Source organism: Helianthus annuus, chromosome 6 (genome assembly GCF_002127325.2).
Source record: "Helianthus annuus cultivar XRQ/B chromosome 6, HanXRQr2.0-SUNRISE, whole genome shotgun sequence".
Taxonomy (NCBI): domain Eukaryota; kingdom Viridiplantae; phylum Streptophyta; class Magnoliopsida; order Asterales; family Asteraceae; genus Helianthus; species Helianthus annuus.
The window spans coordinates 1,768,510-1,785,005 of NC_035438.2; the positions used below are offsets into that span (position 1 = coordinate 1,768,510).

The 16,496-nt window shown below is 36.3% G+C and overlaps 3 protein-coding genes across 3 annotated transcripts; 1 reads left to right on the forward strand and 2 right to left on the reverse strand.

Annotated features, from left to right (window-relative positions):
- Window positions 1-57: 57 nt before the first annotated feature.
- On the reverse strand, window positions 58-4,323 carry LOC110864322 (methylsterol monooxygenase 1-1). Its single transcript, XM_022113374.2, has 5 exons — window positions 3,905-4,323; window positions 2,688-3,010; window positions 966-1,113; window positions 796-828; window positions 58-323 (listed from the first exon to the last, which is right to left on the reverse strand). The coding sequence occupies exons 1-5, from the start codon at window positions 4,232-4,234 to the stop codon at window positions 258-260; spliced, it is 900 nt and encodes a 299-aa protein (XP_021969066.1). The 5' UTR covers window positions 4,235-4,323; the 3' UTR covers window positions 58-257.
- Window positions 4,324-8,942: 4,619 nt separating this feature from the next.
- Window positions 8,943-12,235, forward strand: LOC110864324 (ATP-dependent Clp protease proteolytic subunit-related protein 2, chloroplastic). The gene is made up of 9 exons (XM_022113375.2): window positions 8,943-9,090; window positions 9,163-9,206; window positions 9,301-9,373; window positions 9,487-9,604; window positions 10,199-10,336; window positions 10,421-10,537; window positions 11,104-11,172; window positions 11,254-11,349; window positions 11,962-12,235. Exons 1-9 carry the CDS (start codon window positions 9,026-9,028, stop codon window positions 12,097-12,099), a joined length of 858 nt encoding a protein of 285 aa, XP_021969067.1. The 5' UTR covers window positions 8,943-9,025; the 3' UTR covers window positions 12,100-12,235.
- Window positions 12,236-12,906: 671 nt separating this feature from the next.
- On the reverse strand, window positions 12,907-13,672 carry LOC110866046 (miraculin). The gene has a single exon (XM_022115399.2). It carries the CDS (start codon window positions 13,563-13,565, stop codon window positions 12,960-12,962), a length of 606 nt encoding a protein of 201 aa, XP_021971091.1. The 5' UTR covers window positions 13,566-13,672; the 3' UTR covers window positions 12,907-12,959.
- Window positions 13,673-16,496: the final 2,824 nt, after the last annotated feature.

Below are 16,496 nucleotides of genomic sequence, written 5' to 3' on the forward strand. Positions count from 1 at the left end.
GAAATACACATGAATAAACTCATATCTATAACGGGCGGTTAGCCGAGCCACTTTCCCTTATAACTAAAAGAACCAAATCGCTTGTAACTAAAACTAATCGGTTAATGAAATTTTTTAACAAGAGAATGTCATTTGGGTTTGAAACACAAAATATCCATGGCACAAGATATCATAAAGAGCTAAATGACTTGGTCACACTAGAAGAGAGCTAAAATTTCTGAAAAACGCAAACCAGATTGCTCTCGGTTTTGTCGTGATCACTCCATTTTGTTATCTGGCCCCGAAGCATTTGATCCACCATTGCTTTTTGAGTCATCTCGTAACTATATTATATCAGTAGTTGAATTCAGTATACAAAATGCATTCAGTTTTTCATATTGTTAACAAGTACTTGTATACATTTATACAATGCCATTTTAGTCCCTGTGGTTTGGGCTATTTTGCCAGTTTAGTCCAAAGGTTTCATTTTTAACCTATGGGTCCAAAAAGGTTTCACAATTGCCATTTTAGTTCACTGGGTTAACTTTATCCATTTTTTCTGTTAACGAGAAGGCCAAGTTGGTCATTTTGTATGTAATTCTGTTAACTAAAAGGGCAATTCAGCCATATAAAATGACCGAATTCGACTTCTCGTTAACAGAAAAAACGGATGAAGTTAACCCAGTGGGCTAAAATGGCAACTGTGAAACTTTTTTGGACCCACAGGTTAAAAATGAAACCTTTGGACTAAACTGGCAAAATGGTCCAAACCACAGGGACTAAAATGGCATTTAACTCTTTATTGTATGAATATACCTGTTGCAGGAGTCTCTTATGGTACCTGTAGCCCTGGTGAGATTAGAAAACAAACACAGAATTATGCCACTTGAAAAAAAAGTCGATAACAGAAAACTGTAACTAATTCCCTATTTGCAAGCGGCAACACTACAAAAAAGATAAGGTTAAAATCAATATGGTTTGCGTACCTTGTCTGTTCCATATATGTAGTCACAGTAAGTGAAGACGGATGCAAAGTTGCTTTGGCTTTGGCCTCCGACATAATGGTGATAGTCATGGTAATCCGCACCACCATAAAAGGGAATGTATTTGGTTAACGTCCATGGAAAATCATACCTGCCATAACTCAAGAATTAAGCACACAGTATACAATAAAAATACAGGTTTTATTATGGAATCTAGTAAACAATTCTTAATGTTTTCATAATCGCAAAAGTTGCCATAGTATTATTTTTAAGAGCCATCATAGTTGCCACTTTCTTGTAAACTAATTATTAGACTTGCTAAAAATGAAAAAAAAAAAAAAGCACTGAAGATCATTGCGGTTCAGAGTGATGATTCCTATATAGCAGAGAGTGTTATATAGGAGTATTTGTTTAATTAGGTCCATAAAGAGACTAAAGTTCTAGGACCACATTCATTAACATGAAAGTATACCATGACTATGAAAGAATACGAGGAGAAAGGTATTGGTATTCTATGAAAAAGTGAAGAGCATGCGTGACATCCTACATATAAAAAAAGTTGTTTTTCGTTTGTGATGTTTTCTTCATTTTCTGTGTAATATTGTAATAGGTCCCATTTCCATTTCTACTTGCAATGGATCATTAGGCCTTCAATCAAAGTCTTCATTTTATTTTTGCAAAAAAAAGAGTAAAATGTCATTTTCGTCCCCGAGGTTTGGCCAGTTTTGCGACTTTCGTCCAAAGGTTTGCTTTTCCGCATCTGGATCCAAAATGTTTGAAATCTTGCCATTTTCACCCGCCTTGTTAACTCCCTCCATATTTCTTTGTTAAGTCAGGGGTATTTCTGTTTTTTTGGCTAACTTAAAGAGCAATTCGGTCTTTATCAGGGATATTCGATCTTTTTACAAAAAGAGAAAAAGACCGAATTGCCCTTTAAGTTAGCAAAAAAGACGGAAATGCCCCTGACTTAACGGAGAAACATGGATGGAGTTAACGAGCCGGAAATGGCAACTTTCAAACATTTTGGATCTAGATGCGGAAAAACAAACCTTTGGACGAAACTCGCAAAACTGGCCAAACCTCAGGGGCGAAAATAGCATTTTACATATACACAAAATGGAAATGTTTAATGATGCAAAGAGCTAATGCTATCTTTCATGGTCCACAAATCCTCCAAGATTTTCCTCCATGATTAGTACGAGTCCCAAGATGCCCGATTAACAACATCCACCGGGAAAAACTTACAGTGTCACTATGTTTCACATATAGGCAACTTTTTAAAAAAAAATTGGCAAATAAATTCAGGGCACTTGTAAAGTTCCATTATAATAACTTCACAAGTTTCTAGTTTCATGTTAAGCGCCTTTTTCATCATAGTTCTTCAAATGAGAAAAAGTAACCAGGAGAGGGATTCGGATAAAAACAAAGGTTGAAAAAAGAGAGTTAACCTAAGAACAAGGGAAAGATAAAATCATGAAAAGTAGCGAGGGAATAACACAAAGGCAATGAGGAGGGAGAAAAAGGTAAAAGTACTATGATCATTTTCATTATAACCAAAAGTAATTTAATATTGCTAAGCACACTATTACCAATCAGGCCTAAGTTCAACACATTATTAAGCATCATTTGGTCAAATAAACCAAAGAATGAAGTGACCATCAATCACACACGATGAAAAAGCAAATCTAGAAAGTTGGTTTACTTCCCAAAGTAGATTAAACTTACCCACTGTGAGTCTCAATGGCCTCAATCTGCCTCAAGGCAATCCACAACCAGAATGTAATCATGTGGCCTGGAACAATTGCGGGGCCCAGAAAAGATGGGATCCCAAGGATCAATACCTCCGCCCAATGCGCATATGGTGCTGCAAACGCTATAGGTGCTGTGTATTCATGATGAACCTTGTGAATTTTCTCATATCCCCATTTAGAATGAAAAAGCCTATGGATCCAATAATTAGTATAGTCCTCAATTAGAAAGTAGACTATCAATTGAGATGTTATCTCCATTAGTGACGGTAAGGGCAAGCTTGTCCGAACGCCAATCATCTGCAACACCAACGACAATGAATAAGAACATTTTCACAATTTTAATAAGTTATTTTGCTGATGAATATTCATTCTATTTCCAAAATACATCTAAATTTGTCCTCTCATCTACAACAATATCCTTTTCTCTCAGAAATTTCAATCTATCAGTTAAATTTAATTTTAGAGATATATCAACTATGAATAACATGCATCACTGACATTAGGTTGAAGATTTGAAAATCTAAAGTCAATTTCAAACCGATTTCGTTCGAAACTAATGTACATAATCAACCAATCTAAATACACAGCAATCACTACAGTAGGTCAATAAATCAAAATCAAAAAGTAACCTGAACTTAATTAACTAATCTCATTACATATAAATATCAAATCACTACAGTAGATCAATAAATCATCATCAATAAGAAATCAGAACTTAATCAACTAATCTCAAATCACTACACTAGGTCAACAAATCAAATCGATAACGAATCCGAACTTAATAAACTAATCTCAACACATATCAATCACAAATCACTACAGTAGGTCAACAAATCAAACTCAATACTGAATTCGAACTCAATTAACTAATCTCAACACATAACAATCACAAATCACTACACTAGGTCAACAATCAAATCGATAACGAATCCGAACTTAATAAACTAATCTCAACACATATCAACCACAAATCACAACAGTAGGTCAACAAATCAAACTCAATAACGATTCCGAACTTAATTAACTAATCTCAACACATATCAATCAATCACAGATCACTACAGTATATCAATACATCAAAGTCAACAAGAAATCAGAACTTAATTAACTAATCTCAACACATATCAATCACAAATCAGCAAGCTAGGTCAATTTAAACAAAACAAAACGAATCAGAATGAGAAACGTTACTCGAATCGACGGATAAGACACAAGCTGCAGCGGTCCAACGACGAGAATAAACATGCGCATTACATCTGAATAACATTTGAAGTAATCGTTCACCGAAAACCTAACTTTCGGTTGAATTTTGTAGACAGCAACATAATCGCGAAAGAGGAGTTCGGTGAAGAGGTAGAAGAGAGGTACGGTGGTGAAAATGAGGAAGAGGAAGAGAATGTTGTAGCAGTAGAGGACGTAATCGGAGGTGGTGGCGGTGTAGTTGAACCATAGGGTTTCGGCAGTGGTTAGAGATCGGTTAATGGCGGTTTCGGCGTCGTGTAGGGTGGCGTAGGGCAACATTTGTGGTGGCGGATCGGCGGAGAGGCCAGAGGAGTGTGAGTGGAGTTTGTTTGTTATTTGTCAGTTTGTTTGGTTAAAATATTGGGGGGGAAGGTAGATGGAGCCAAGCGGTCATCTTGTGACTCTTGAATGAAAGAATATTATTAAAAGAGAAAATTACGAAAATAGCCAAAGACCAGGGTTGACTTACGAAAATAGCTAATTCATGCGTCCTTGGAGTGGCGCATCACGGATTCAAATGTGCGGGATGCGTCTGGAAACAATGGGATGCGTCTTTGGAGCGAAACCCAATAGAAAATGGACACGTGGCGGCAGACTCCTCCAATGAGTCAGGCAGACTTCTCCGAGTGTGAGATCCAAGGCGTCAGGCCTGACCCCTTGGAAGAGTCTGCCTGACTCTTTGGAAGAGTCTGCCTGACCCCTTGGAAGAGTCTGCCTGACCCCTTGGAGGAGTCTGCCGCCACGTGTCCATTTTCTATTGGGTTTCGCTCCAAAGACGCATCCCATTGTTTTCAGACGCATCTCGCGCATTTGAATCCGTGATGCGCCATTCCAAGGACGTATGAGGTGGCTATTTTCGTAATTCAACTCTGGTCTTGGCTATTTTCGTAATTTTCTCTATTATTATTTGTATTTTGTAGAATACTATGACTTTGACCCGCCACGCGTTGCGGCGGCGTCGAAAGTTAAAGTAACTCGAATTTATACCGTATATTTGATCCAATTTGAAAAATATTACATCACCGTTGAATGAAAAACTATTATATTTGACTCGACTCGCTTTCGGTCACAAAATAAGGATAAAAATATATTATATTTGAGTATGCTCATTTTAGGAAAAAGTTTATGTCAAACGTTAGTCGTTTCCATTGAAAGACGAATTTAAACTGACAGGTACGCTAAAATTGCGACACGTCGCGTGTTACGGTTGCGGCACCTTAGTTGTTTATAGTTGGTGGTACGTTATTTGGTGTGTTAATCATAGAAAAACACGTGTTTCGGCGTATCCGATCTATCTCAGTGTAACCTATATAAGTATTGCAGTTACAATGTATGATGATGACATTAACGTGTAATGCCCGCACGTGAAATTACGCGTTTTTACAGTTACACACGGTATGTTTGTGAGATTAACGTCATTTGACATAGATAAAAAAAGAGAATTTCTCCATCGTTGCTGTGTAAAGTTGTGATGGTAACTTAGACAACCATGTAAAATCGTAAAAGTTATTTACACATTAATATGGTTACGCATAGATAAAAAACATATTAATGTGTGACACGTTACGATGTAAAGTCATAAAAGCAATTCAAATAAAATGAGAGGTCAAGTTATTAAGAGGAAAGGTTGACGGATCAAAGTTATCAATTACCAAAATTAGAACTAAATGTTTAAACATAGGTGTTCAATTAAGAAAAAGGAAATTTATACTGCATTTAAAAAATTTAAACTCCAATTAAGAAGAAGGAAATTTAAACTACTTTTGAAAAGAGAAAAAAAATTGTAACCGGGAAAAAAGAATTTTAAGAAAAAGGAAATTTAAACTGCGCTAAAAAAAATTAAACTCCAATTAAGAAAAAGGAAATTTAAACTGCATTTGAAAACGGAGAAAAAAAGGAAATCTTAAATCCATTTAAGGAGAAGAGAAGAAAGAGTCAAACACTGCATTTGAAAAGGAAAAAAAAATTGTAACTGGGAAAAAGGAATCTTAAGAAAAAGGAAATTTAAACTGCGGTAAAAAAAATTAAACTCCAATTAAGAAAAAGGAAATTTAAACTGCATTTGAAAAGGGAGAAAAAAAGGAAATCTTAAATCCATTTAAGGAGAAGAGAAGGAAGAGTACACTGCATTTGAAAAGGGAGAAAAAAAGGAAATCTTAAATCCATTTAAGGAGAAGAGAAGGGAGAGTTGAACACGTGACCCCTCCTTCAGTTTGAGACACAACAACCACCAAACCAAGATTCAATTTGATTTTCATTAGCTCTAACAATGTATATATATAAAAGTAAAGGCGGTGGCTGTGATGTGACAACCACCGACTTTTTGTTTTAAGATATAAGGTAATTATTATTATTTTTTGTGAAAGGGTTTTGGGGTAGGGGTCATTTGTACCTAAACTAGTAAACTCACCTTAGATCAACAGATTTGGAGGATTGTTGATGAGGTGTTGATTTGAATAGGTGAGACTCACCCTTCGAGTCTAAAGGTTGGATGAGGTTCTGTTACCTTTCGTAAAAGAAAACGACGGCTGTTGGATGTCAGTGATAAGATAACACAATGATCTATATTGATTCGTTCTTGGCATAGTCGCGTAGATAGGAATAGGCAAGGGGTGTCGTTTGGATTAAACATGCATCATGTCTCTCTTGTATTCCAAAAGGTGGTATGAAAATGTTATAATGATCAATAGCATATCTGTCCTTGCTTAACATGTAATACACTGAGATAGAACAACATATATGTAGAGTATGTATAATTCTGGACCTGGTCCAATGGGTTAGAACTTGGAATCCAAACCGGTCGTTAGGTCTATATTGGCTTGGTCAACACACTTCCCACTAACTCCTCGTAACGAGGGATTAACTCCCATGCCATGAACACACACATATTATATGTGTGTTTGTGCGCCTAAAGGCCTAAGAGTTATGGGGAACAGACTACCATTTGGTTCTCTCGTGATGGTACCCAACTTGACTTAGCATCAGAGTGTCCGTGGAGCTTTGAGCCCATGAACCACTAACGAGGTTTTTAATTTTTCATGTTATTTGTCAGAACGTTCCTATAAACATCTATACATTTTGTACACTACACGTTGAAATATGAAAAAATAAACAAATAATTAACATAAGGTATTACGTATATTTATAGGCGTAATTTAAAAGAATCAATTTAATAATTTCAAGACTCAAGATTATATATAAGAAGTAGATACACTCATGCTGTTATAAGAAAAAGTGAACTTTAATCAAATTAATTGTACATTAATGGCAACCGTTCTTATGGATGCGGGTCTATTCGATGTGAAAAGTTTGAAATGAAACCTCTCAATGTCCGGATCGAATATATCCAAACGAAACCATGCATGTGAAAAGTTTGAAATGATTTTCAACTCCGGCTATGAGTTTATCTAACTCGGGTAATAAGCTCCTTTAGCTCTGGATGCGGGTCTATTCGACTTGGACTTTGGTTATCAGCTTCTTTAGTTATGACTGACTCCTTTATATATAATGGTTCACACCTTAATTTTGTTTTTTTTTTTATCACCAGATTAAAAATTTGGGTCCAGCCATGGTTCGTGGCTACCCACTCCTGTTGCGGTAATTAAATTCCGCCATGCGGTTCAGTACAACTTTTATATATATACACATGGATTTTTTTTCTAACTATTTACTTTGATAATTTATAACTTTTTTACATATTAAGCAGCACTGAACTTGAGGGCTTATAGGAGGTGAGGTTTTAGTCCAAAATTACATTGATAATTGACAATTGCAGTATTAGGCCGCCCGGGGCGGTTACGTTATACAAAGTATAACGCGTTATACAAGCTGCCATTCCCACCGCCACACTTTGTATAACGCGTGATAATCGGTTGGAATTGTTTAACGCGTGGAAAGATTAACGGCGTGATAGTTTGGGTTTGTGAGTGGAATTGTTGGTTGGGGGGAAATTGTTGGGTGTGGTGATGAGTGATGACCACCCCCACTAAAAATGGTTGTGAGTGATAGAAAAATGGTCAATGACATGGCGAAACTTGATTGGTGCTTGTGAGTGATAAATTCTATCACTAGTGATTCCACCCCTAGTCCCCTTACTAATATGACTTAGCAACGTTGAATGAGTGGATTCATACTTGTCTACGTTTGGATATAAGCCATATGTACATTAGACTACACAAGAGAACCATGACTATACCCTACATTGAATCATACATGTTCTGGTAAACCAACACATATATATAAAGAGAAAGTGTACTGTACAATTTTGCTTAACGTACGCTGTCAAGATATAACATGCGGATATTGAATTTACAACATGCAGATTTGTGTTTGGAGAAGTAAATCCCCATGTGTCTATAAGAAAAAGAAAGTCCGCATGTTAAAAACAGAAAAAATCGCATGTGGGAAAGTATAGAAGAATCGCATGTTAAGAGAAAAAAAAGCCGCATGTTGATAAAAAAATAATTCCGCATGTTAAAACTGCTCAGCGTACGTTAAGCAAAGTTGTACGTTAACCAACTCCTATATACAAATATGTACTTAAAACTCGAAGGTGTCAAAAGACATTTCATAAAATTTTTAGAAAGTTAAGAGGATTTAACTGAAAAAATTAAAAGTTAAGGGGCCAAAGTAAAAGAAAAAAAAGAGTTACTGCAACGCGCAAATTGTATTTTCATAATATTTATAATTATAATTATAATTATAATTTATAATTATAATATTAAGTCTGTCAGAGTCGAGACGTCAACGGGTTGGATCAAGCAATACGGATCGCGGTGGAAACGGTGTGTGTCGATAACGGTCCGGGTCTAGGTCCGCACAGGAGACAATGATTTGGGTCAAGTCTGCGCGAGCCAGCGGCACCCGCAGGACCCGACCCAGACCGCCGGTTCTAACACTACTCCGATTCACAAACACTAAAAAAGAGAACAACCATGATACCAAAACGAATTCGGGTTCAATGATCCATTCTTATCCGGTTACAAAAAGACCCGACCCGTATCTCTCTTCCAACACAAAAATTCGCCCCTTTTAAACATAATCTTCCTCTACCCTGTGGAAGTTCCAACAATGGCGGTCTCAATGAATTCCATAACCTGTTCCTCGTATCTTCATCCACCTCAGCCTTCTCTCAGGTAAAATTTCCTGCAATTTAAACTGTCAACAAAAACTTCCAATTAACTCTTTATCTTTTCTTTATTCAACAGCTTCGAAAACAAGGTTTTCGTTGGATTAAGGCTTCAATCTCCCAGTAATATTCTTCACCAACACTTTACTTTAATTCAATCTTCTTATCACACTTATTTTCTTAACATTTGCGTATAAAAAACCCCCCTTTTTACCAGATTCTTATGGAATTTCAAGACCTAATTTGAGTGCTGAATTGCACAAGAAAATTCACAAAAGTATTGAGCCCAGGTGTGTATTCTATAAAAAGTTCATCAATTTATATATAAATCTTATATATATATATATATATATATATGTTTCATTTAAATGCTTGTATTGCTTTCTTGAACCTCTGTGTTCAGGGTTGGGATTAAACCGGCACGCGGGCGGATTACGATGATGCCGATAGGGACACCGAGAGTGCCGTATCGGGTTCCTGGTGAAGGGACTTGGCAGTGGGTTGATTTGTGGAATGCTCTTGTAAGTATGCCATATTACGAACCGAACGGACATGAACAAGACGTTGTTCGTGTTTGTTTGTTAAGAAATATATGTGTTCACGAAGTGTTCATGAACGCTTACCGAACAAGATTTTATGTTCGTGTTCGTTTGTTAATTTAAGGCAATAGAACGAGAACGAACGTTCATGAACACAAATGGAAACAAATGAACACAAACAAGCGTTAATGAACAGAATATATAATAGTATAATACACCGACATTTATTAAATATTTTAATTGTCGGAATTTTGAAGTATTTATAAAAAACTAAAAACTAAAAACACTAATGAACTATCAAGCACAATCGAACATAAACGAACACGTTACTGAACGCTCACGAACATAAATGAACGAACGCGGCCTCGGTTCATGTTCGTTCATTTAACTAAACGAACCAAATTTTTTGTCCAAGTTTGTTTGTCTAATAAACGAACACAAACGAACTTTCCGCCGAATGGTTCACAAGCTGTTCGCTGAACGTTTGGTTCATTTGCAGTCCTACATATTATTGTTTGTGGCATTTTTGTAAACCAAGTGATGTTTAGTTGTATACGTGTGTTTTGTTTGGTGCAGTATCGCGAACGCGTTATCTTTATTGGGCAGAACATAGACGAGGAGTTTAGTAACCAGATACTGGCAACAATGTTGTACCTTGATAGCGTTGATAATTCGAAAAGGATGTATATGTATATTAATGGCCCTGGTGGAGATGTGAGTTCCTTCTCATTGTAGTCGTTTTGTAAAGTATGTTTTTATATATATTTTTTGTATAATTTATATATGTTTCTTTTGCAGCTGACTCCAAGCATGGCCATATATGACACTATGCAAAGCTTGCAAAGTCCGATCGGCACCCACTGTGTCGGTTATGCTTATAATCTGGCTGGCTTTCTTCTTGCAGCCGGAGAAAAGGTAATTTTGAATACAATTTGACGTTGTAAACGAACCGTGTTAAGAAATACGTGTGTTCACGAACTGTTCATGAACACTTACCGAACGAGATTTTATGTTCGTGTTCGTTTGTTAAGGAAATGAACCTGTTCGTGTTCGTTTGTTAATTTTAGGCAACGAACGAAACGAACGTTTATGAACACAAACAAACGTTCATGAACATAATATATAATAGACCGACACTTATTAGATATTTTATTTGTCGGAATTTTGAAGCGTTTAACTGAAATATTAAAAAAAATAAAAACACTAATAAACTATCAGACACAAACGAACACGTTACCGAACATTCACAAACATAAACGAACGAGCGCGACCTCTATTCATGTTCGTTCATTTAACTAAACGAACGGGGTTTCTTGTTTGTGTTCGTTTGTTTAATAAACGAGCGAGCACAAATGAACTTCCCCCCGAACGGTTCACGAACTGTTCGCCGAACGTTTGGTTCGTTTGCTGCCGTAACATTGTATACGAATTAGAAATGCATCTATGATGTGTGTTTTTATAATTATCTTGGAATTGTAAAGGGTCAAAGATTCGCGATGCCTCTTTCAAGAATTGCGTTAGAGTCACCGGCTGGAGCGGCTCGTGGTCAGGTTTGAACATATGATCTTGTCAAGAAAAGGTTACCATTATGTCCAATCTTGTAATTTTGCAAACCGAATGATGATTTTCAGGCTGATGATATTCAAAATGAGGCGAATGAGCTTTTAAGAATTAGAGATTATCTTTTCAAGGAATTGGCTCAAAAGACGGGTCAACCAGTGGAGCAGGTATATCATATAATTTTTTACTAAGGGGCTTATCGAAATTGTGTTTCGGAACTGATTATGTGGAATTGATTTATTAGCATCAGAATGGTGTTTGACAATTTGTTAAAATAGTAACAATAACAATAAAATGGTCAAAATTTTAAATAGAGTAAAGTACATGAATGGTCCCTGTGGTTAACCAAAATTTTGGATTTGGTCCCTAGCTTTTCAAAAGTACACGGATGGTCCCTGTGGTTTGCACTTCGTAACGCATTTAGTCCCCAGCTAACAAATCTAAAGGTTTCAGCAGATACAAATTAGGGACTAAATGTGTTACAAAGTGCAAACCACAGGGACCATTCATGTACTTTTGGCAAAAGTTGGGGACTAATTGCATTACAAAGTGAAAACCACAAGGACCATACGTGTACTTTTGAAAAGCTGAGGACTAAATCCAAAATTTTGATAAACCACAGTCCACAGGGACCATCCGTGTACTTTAATCTTTTAAATATTACAATATACGAAAAACTAGTTATTACGACTTTGTTAGAATAATCAGTTTCATATTCGTCATCCAACACTCCCTTGTGTACGGTGTTTGATATTCTTGGCGATAACCATAATGTGCAGGTTCACAAGGACTTGAGTCGGATTAAGCGGTTCAATGCTCAGGAAGCTTTGGATTATGGACTCATTGACCGGATCGTTAGACCTCCCCGTATAAAAGCTGATGCGCCACGCAAAGAAGCTGGTACAGGTCTCGGTTAGAGTACGTGTCATTAAAAACTTTTCATTTGTGCTTTGTGGTATTTTAGAATTATTATTATTATATGTCTAAAGGAAAAGTATCATCAAACTGTCAAGAACTTTTTTGAGCTTAAATAGACCATCTGTTTTTTTTTTTTTTTTTTTTTTTTTTTTTTTTTTTTTGCATAGTTTCATCGTATTTAGAATGGTGGTTATATGTGACGGTTCAAAGAGGTCAACTGTTTACGAACTATCACCTAACGGCCTATATACAAATCATACATAGAGAAAGCGTAAATAAGGTTTGCTCGTTACATATTTAATTTATTCGACACCGATGGAATACTGACGGAACTAGCTGTAGAAGGTGATAGAAAAAGGAAAATAAGTATCATTGCGGTTTGCGGGGTACCAAAGGTTGCCGCACAAGATAAAATATAGAGTAAAATGTCATTTTCGTCCCTGAGGTTTGGCCAGTTTTGTGACTTCCGTCCAAAGGTTTGTTTTTCCGCATCTGGATCCAAAAGGTTTGAAATCTTGCCATTTTCATTCAGCTCGTTAACTCCAACCATTTTTCTTTGATAAGTTAGGGGTATTTCCGTCTTTTTTGTTAACTTATAGGGCAATTCGGTCTTTTTTACTCCATGTACAAGCATTTAGCATAATGTACGAGTATTCAAAAGCCTTTAAGTTAACAAAAAAGACGAAAATACTCTTGACTTAACAGAGAAAAATGGATGGAGTTAACGATCCGGATGAAAATGGCAAAATTTCAAACGTTTTGGATCCAGATGCGAAAAACGAACCTTTGGACGAAAGTCCCAAAACTGGCTAAACCTCAAAAAATGTTCTTTTACTCTATAAGGATGATCGTTACATGTTTAATAGAAGACGACAGAGAACGGCCAATAAGTATCATTCGAGAGTACCAAGGGTTGCCCTTCACTATCGTTGGTTAAAAATGTATTAATGTCCCCGCACATAACCTTACAGTCGCTGCAGACACTCGGGCAGAAAACAAACTTATAACTGTCGTTATATTTACCTTTCTCGATCTTAAACCAGTTATTCAATGTTTTTGGCCCCGGGTTTCCTTCAACACCTCCCACAATCACAGCATATTGTTTCATAGCTTCATGATATTTCAACTGCCATACATTTGACTCATTACAACTGTTGGAGCCTGAGAACTTGATGTTAACATCTGTGGAAAGCCGGATCAAGCGTTCCTTGGGGTTGACCGGAGTGAAAGTCAACCAGAGTCCCTTGTCCAGACCTGGTGCTTGTCCAACTACAGCTGGACAAGACATGTTTCGGACCTCCACCAGAGAGAGTCCGCCAATATAGCCGTCACCATCCTCTGGTTTAACGCGGTATTTGACCCCTGCGCGGAGGTTTTTTCCCTTGGTATCGAGCACCGGAGCGGGAACAGGAGCTGAATTGGCTGTGAAGATGAATGCAAGTGAGAATAAGATGATTGTTTTCATTTTTGAAAGTGTTGGTGAATGATTCAGATTAAAAGCTAATTATATACATGGTGGGAAGTTTGCTAGCTTGAAACCATCATGTTGTTGGTTTGGAGTTTCCATAGTTTTAGACCCAAGTTGGATATTGTTTTTGACTTGTTTTGGATGGAATGTCAATAATTTAAAGCACACAGTTGCAACTTGCAATATATATAATTAACTTCAAGGATAGCCATCCTAGGGCTGTTCACGAGCGGACCTTTGCTCGTGCTTGGCTCGTTTACAAACCGAACCGAGCGGAGCGGCTCATTTAGAATCGAGCCTCAAATCAACCGAGCATTTTTCGAGCGGTAAAATTTCCGAGCAAGCGTCGAGCGAAGTTCGAGCGATTTGAACAACCGTGTCGCCCAATTTAAATTTGCTGAGAGCGATTGTGACAATGTTGGGTCTCAAGTTTTTATGTCTTTAAAAACATACATATTTCACGGCATAATATTTTTCTTATGAATAACAATGTTGTGGCCGACGAGGCGATGCTTATATTGCACGAACAATTACGTTGAGAGCAGGAGACGATCGACTTAGGGTAACGACATGAAACATTGAGGCGATGAGCAGACTATCGTTTATCGGTTTAGGGTTTAACTTTTAGATTTGATATTAATTTTTTTATCGGGCCTGGTTGGGCTAGTACGTGTAGATATAGTTGTAAATTTGTATATAGTGAACCAAAATCGAATAGAATGATACATATAAAACTCTAAATTTAATTTATATTTAAGTATATATGTATGTGTAATGTGTGTATATATTTAGGTGTGTGTATATATATGTATAATTTATATTTGTGTATATATATGTGTGTGTATGCATGTTTATTATATATGTAAGTGTGTATGTATATGTGTATATACTAATTAAGAATAATAATTCGAGCCGAACCGAGCCGAGCGGACCTTTGCTCATGCTTGGCTTGTTTACAAACCGAACCGAGCAGAGCGGCTCGTTTACAACCGAGCGTCAAATCAAACGAGCATTTTCTGAGCAATTTCCGAACGAGCGTCGAGCGAGCGACGAGCGGCGAGCAATTTGAACGGCCCTAAGCCATCCACATGCCCACATTTAAAAAGACCATGATTTACCAAACTACCCTCATGTTACACGTATGCTTCAAGGTTCTTCGAAGCGCTTGGCCTCCGTGTGTATGTATAAACAACTCACAACAATCGCGATAGAAAGTAGACAAACTAAAAAAGTCAACAAGTTTCTGATTGATATTTAAGATCAGAACTAGATTTACGACCCGCCGCAATGCGGCGGGGATCCTTTAGTTATAACTAAGTCGATTTAAGACGCGCACGTTATGTTGAACCTGTCAAACGGGAAAAAATAGACGATGTAAAAACATTCACCCACACACGCACGTTGCGTCGTGTTAACTCGTAAAATTTAGAACGAAACGTAAAAACGCTAAACTAAAGATGCACGTTCCGATGTGTTAAGTCACAAAATTTAGAACGAAGCATAAAGCGAAAAATTTGCGGAAAACAAAAACTATAAAGGACCAAAGCTGAAAGTAAAAAAAAGTTGTGAGGATAAATTGCAAAAGATAAAAAATTTTGTGTTAAAAGTAAAAAAACAAATAGTTTTGGGTTAAAAGTAATTCATGAAATACTTTCGGGTGAAAAGTAAAAAAAATCAATTTTTTTTAAAAACCCCCAAAAGCCAAGGTTTTGACAACAATATGCATAACCATTTTTTGTTTGAAAAAACCCACCAAAGCCAAGATTACCACACATAAGTAAAAAAAATCAAAGTGGTTAAATTGCAAAAGATGGAAACTTTTGAAATAGAAGTGAAAAATCAAATTAATCAAACGGGTTAAATTGTATAAGATAGAAACTTTTGAATTAGAAGTGAAAAATCAAATTAATCAAAAGGGTTAAATTACCAAAGATTAAAAAAAATTAAACTTAAATTGTCAAAGATTAAAACTTTAGGGTTAAAAAGGAAACAAAGATTAAACTTTAAACTTAAATTGTTAAAGATTAAAACTTTAGGGTTAAAAAGGAAAGTTTTAGTTTTTTTTTTTTTTTTTTTTGAAAAACTCACTAAGCACATGTTACAACACATGTATGCATATTCAACTTGCTTATTTATAAAGTTTAAAACTTTAAACTTAAATTGTTAAAGATTAAAACTTTAGGGGTAAAAAAGAAACAAAGATTAAACTTTAAAGTTAAATTGTTAAAGATCAAAACTTTAGGGTTAAAAAGGAAAGTTTTAGTTTTTTTTTTTTTTTTTTGGAAAACACCCCAAGCACAAGTTACAACCAAGGGAAGCCTAAACTTGTTGCTTCTTTATATGGTTTTAATTTATTACGATGTTCGACCTTGGACCCCTGATCGGTTTTTTTTTTGAAAGGCTACTTTCATTAGAAGGCGACTAGCAAGAAGCTAGCGGGAGACATACAACATCAAAAATCAAAATTACACCAATTTCTCCAATTCATTATTCTAAAAGGGGATATATTCTTCATCCATAGGTATCTGAGAGCTTTGATATCTTCCACCGCTTTAGTGACCATAGCCGATTTACTCGCGGAAATCTTTTCATAGGGTAAACGAACCCCTGATCGGTTTCTTATTCCACCACTCTTCGATAGGATAAACGAACCCACTAGTGAAAGTAATCTCAAGAGGCAATATTGCACTAGGTTTGAAACTTTAATGAAGTCCCATGTAGAATCTAAAATTGTGTAATCCCATACCCTACAAGATAATAAAAGCAAGTATAGAACTATAGATAGATACATCAATTCTTAATAGACCATTTTCATTCTTCACTCTTATTTCTTGTTATATGTATACATTTGTTTCAACTTTCAAGCATATACATGGTTGCATATATTTAATTTATTCGGGCACGGATGGAATAGTAAGACTGGTGGAA

What these genes read in the sequence shown, in the direction of transcription:
- LOC110864322 (XM_022113374.2), bottom strand. Translation starts at nt 4,234, where the DNA reads ATGTTGCCCTACGCCACCCTACACGACGCCGAAACCGCCATTAACCGA. An exon ending in ACATATATGGAACAGACAAG is followed by an intron (nt 829 to 965) that starts GTACGCAAACCA and finishes TAATCTCACCAG; the next exon opens with GGCTACAGGTACCATAAGAG. An exon ending in ATAAGAGACTCCTGCAACAG is followed by an intron (nt 324 to 795) that starts GTATATTCATAC and finishes GATATAATATAG; the next exon opens with TTACGAGATGACTCAAAAAG.
- LOC110864324 (XM_022113375.2), top strand. Translation starts at nt 9,026, where the DNA reads ATGGCGGTCTCAATGAATTCCATAACCTGTTCCTCGTATCTTCATCCA. An exon ending in TTGATTTGTGGAATGCTCTT is followed by an intron (nt 9,605 to 10,198) that starts GTAAGTATGCCA and finishes TGTTTGGTGCAG; the next exon opens with TATCGCGAACGCGTTATCTT. An exon ending in CGGGTCAACCAGTGGAGCAG is followed by an intron (nt 11,350 to 11,961) that starts GTATATCATATA and finishes CATAATGTGCAG; the next exon opens with GTTCACAAGGACTTGAGTCG.
- LOC110866046 (XM_022115399.2), bottom strand. Translation starts at nt 13,565, where the DNA reads ATGAAAACAATCATCTTATTCTCACTTGCATTCATCTTCACAGCCAAT.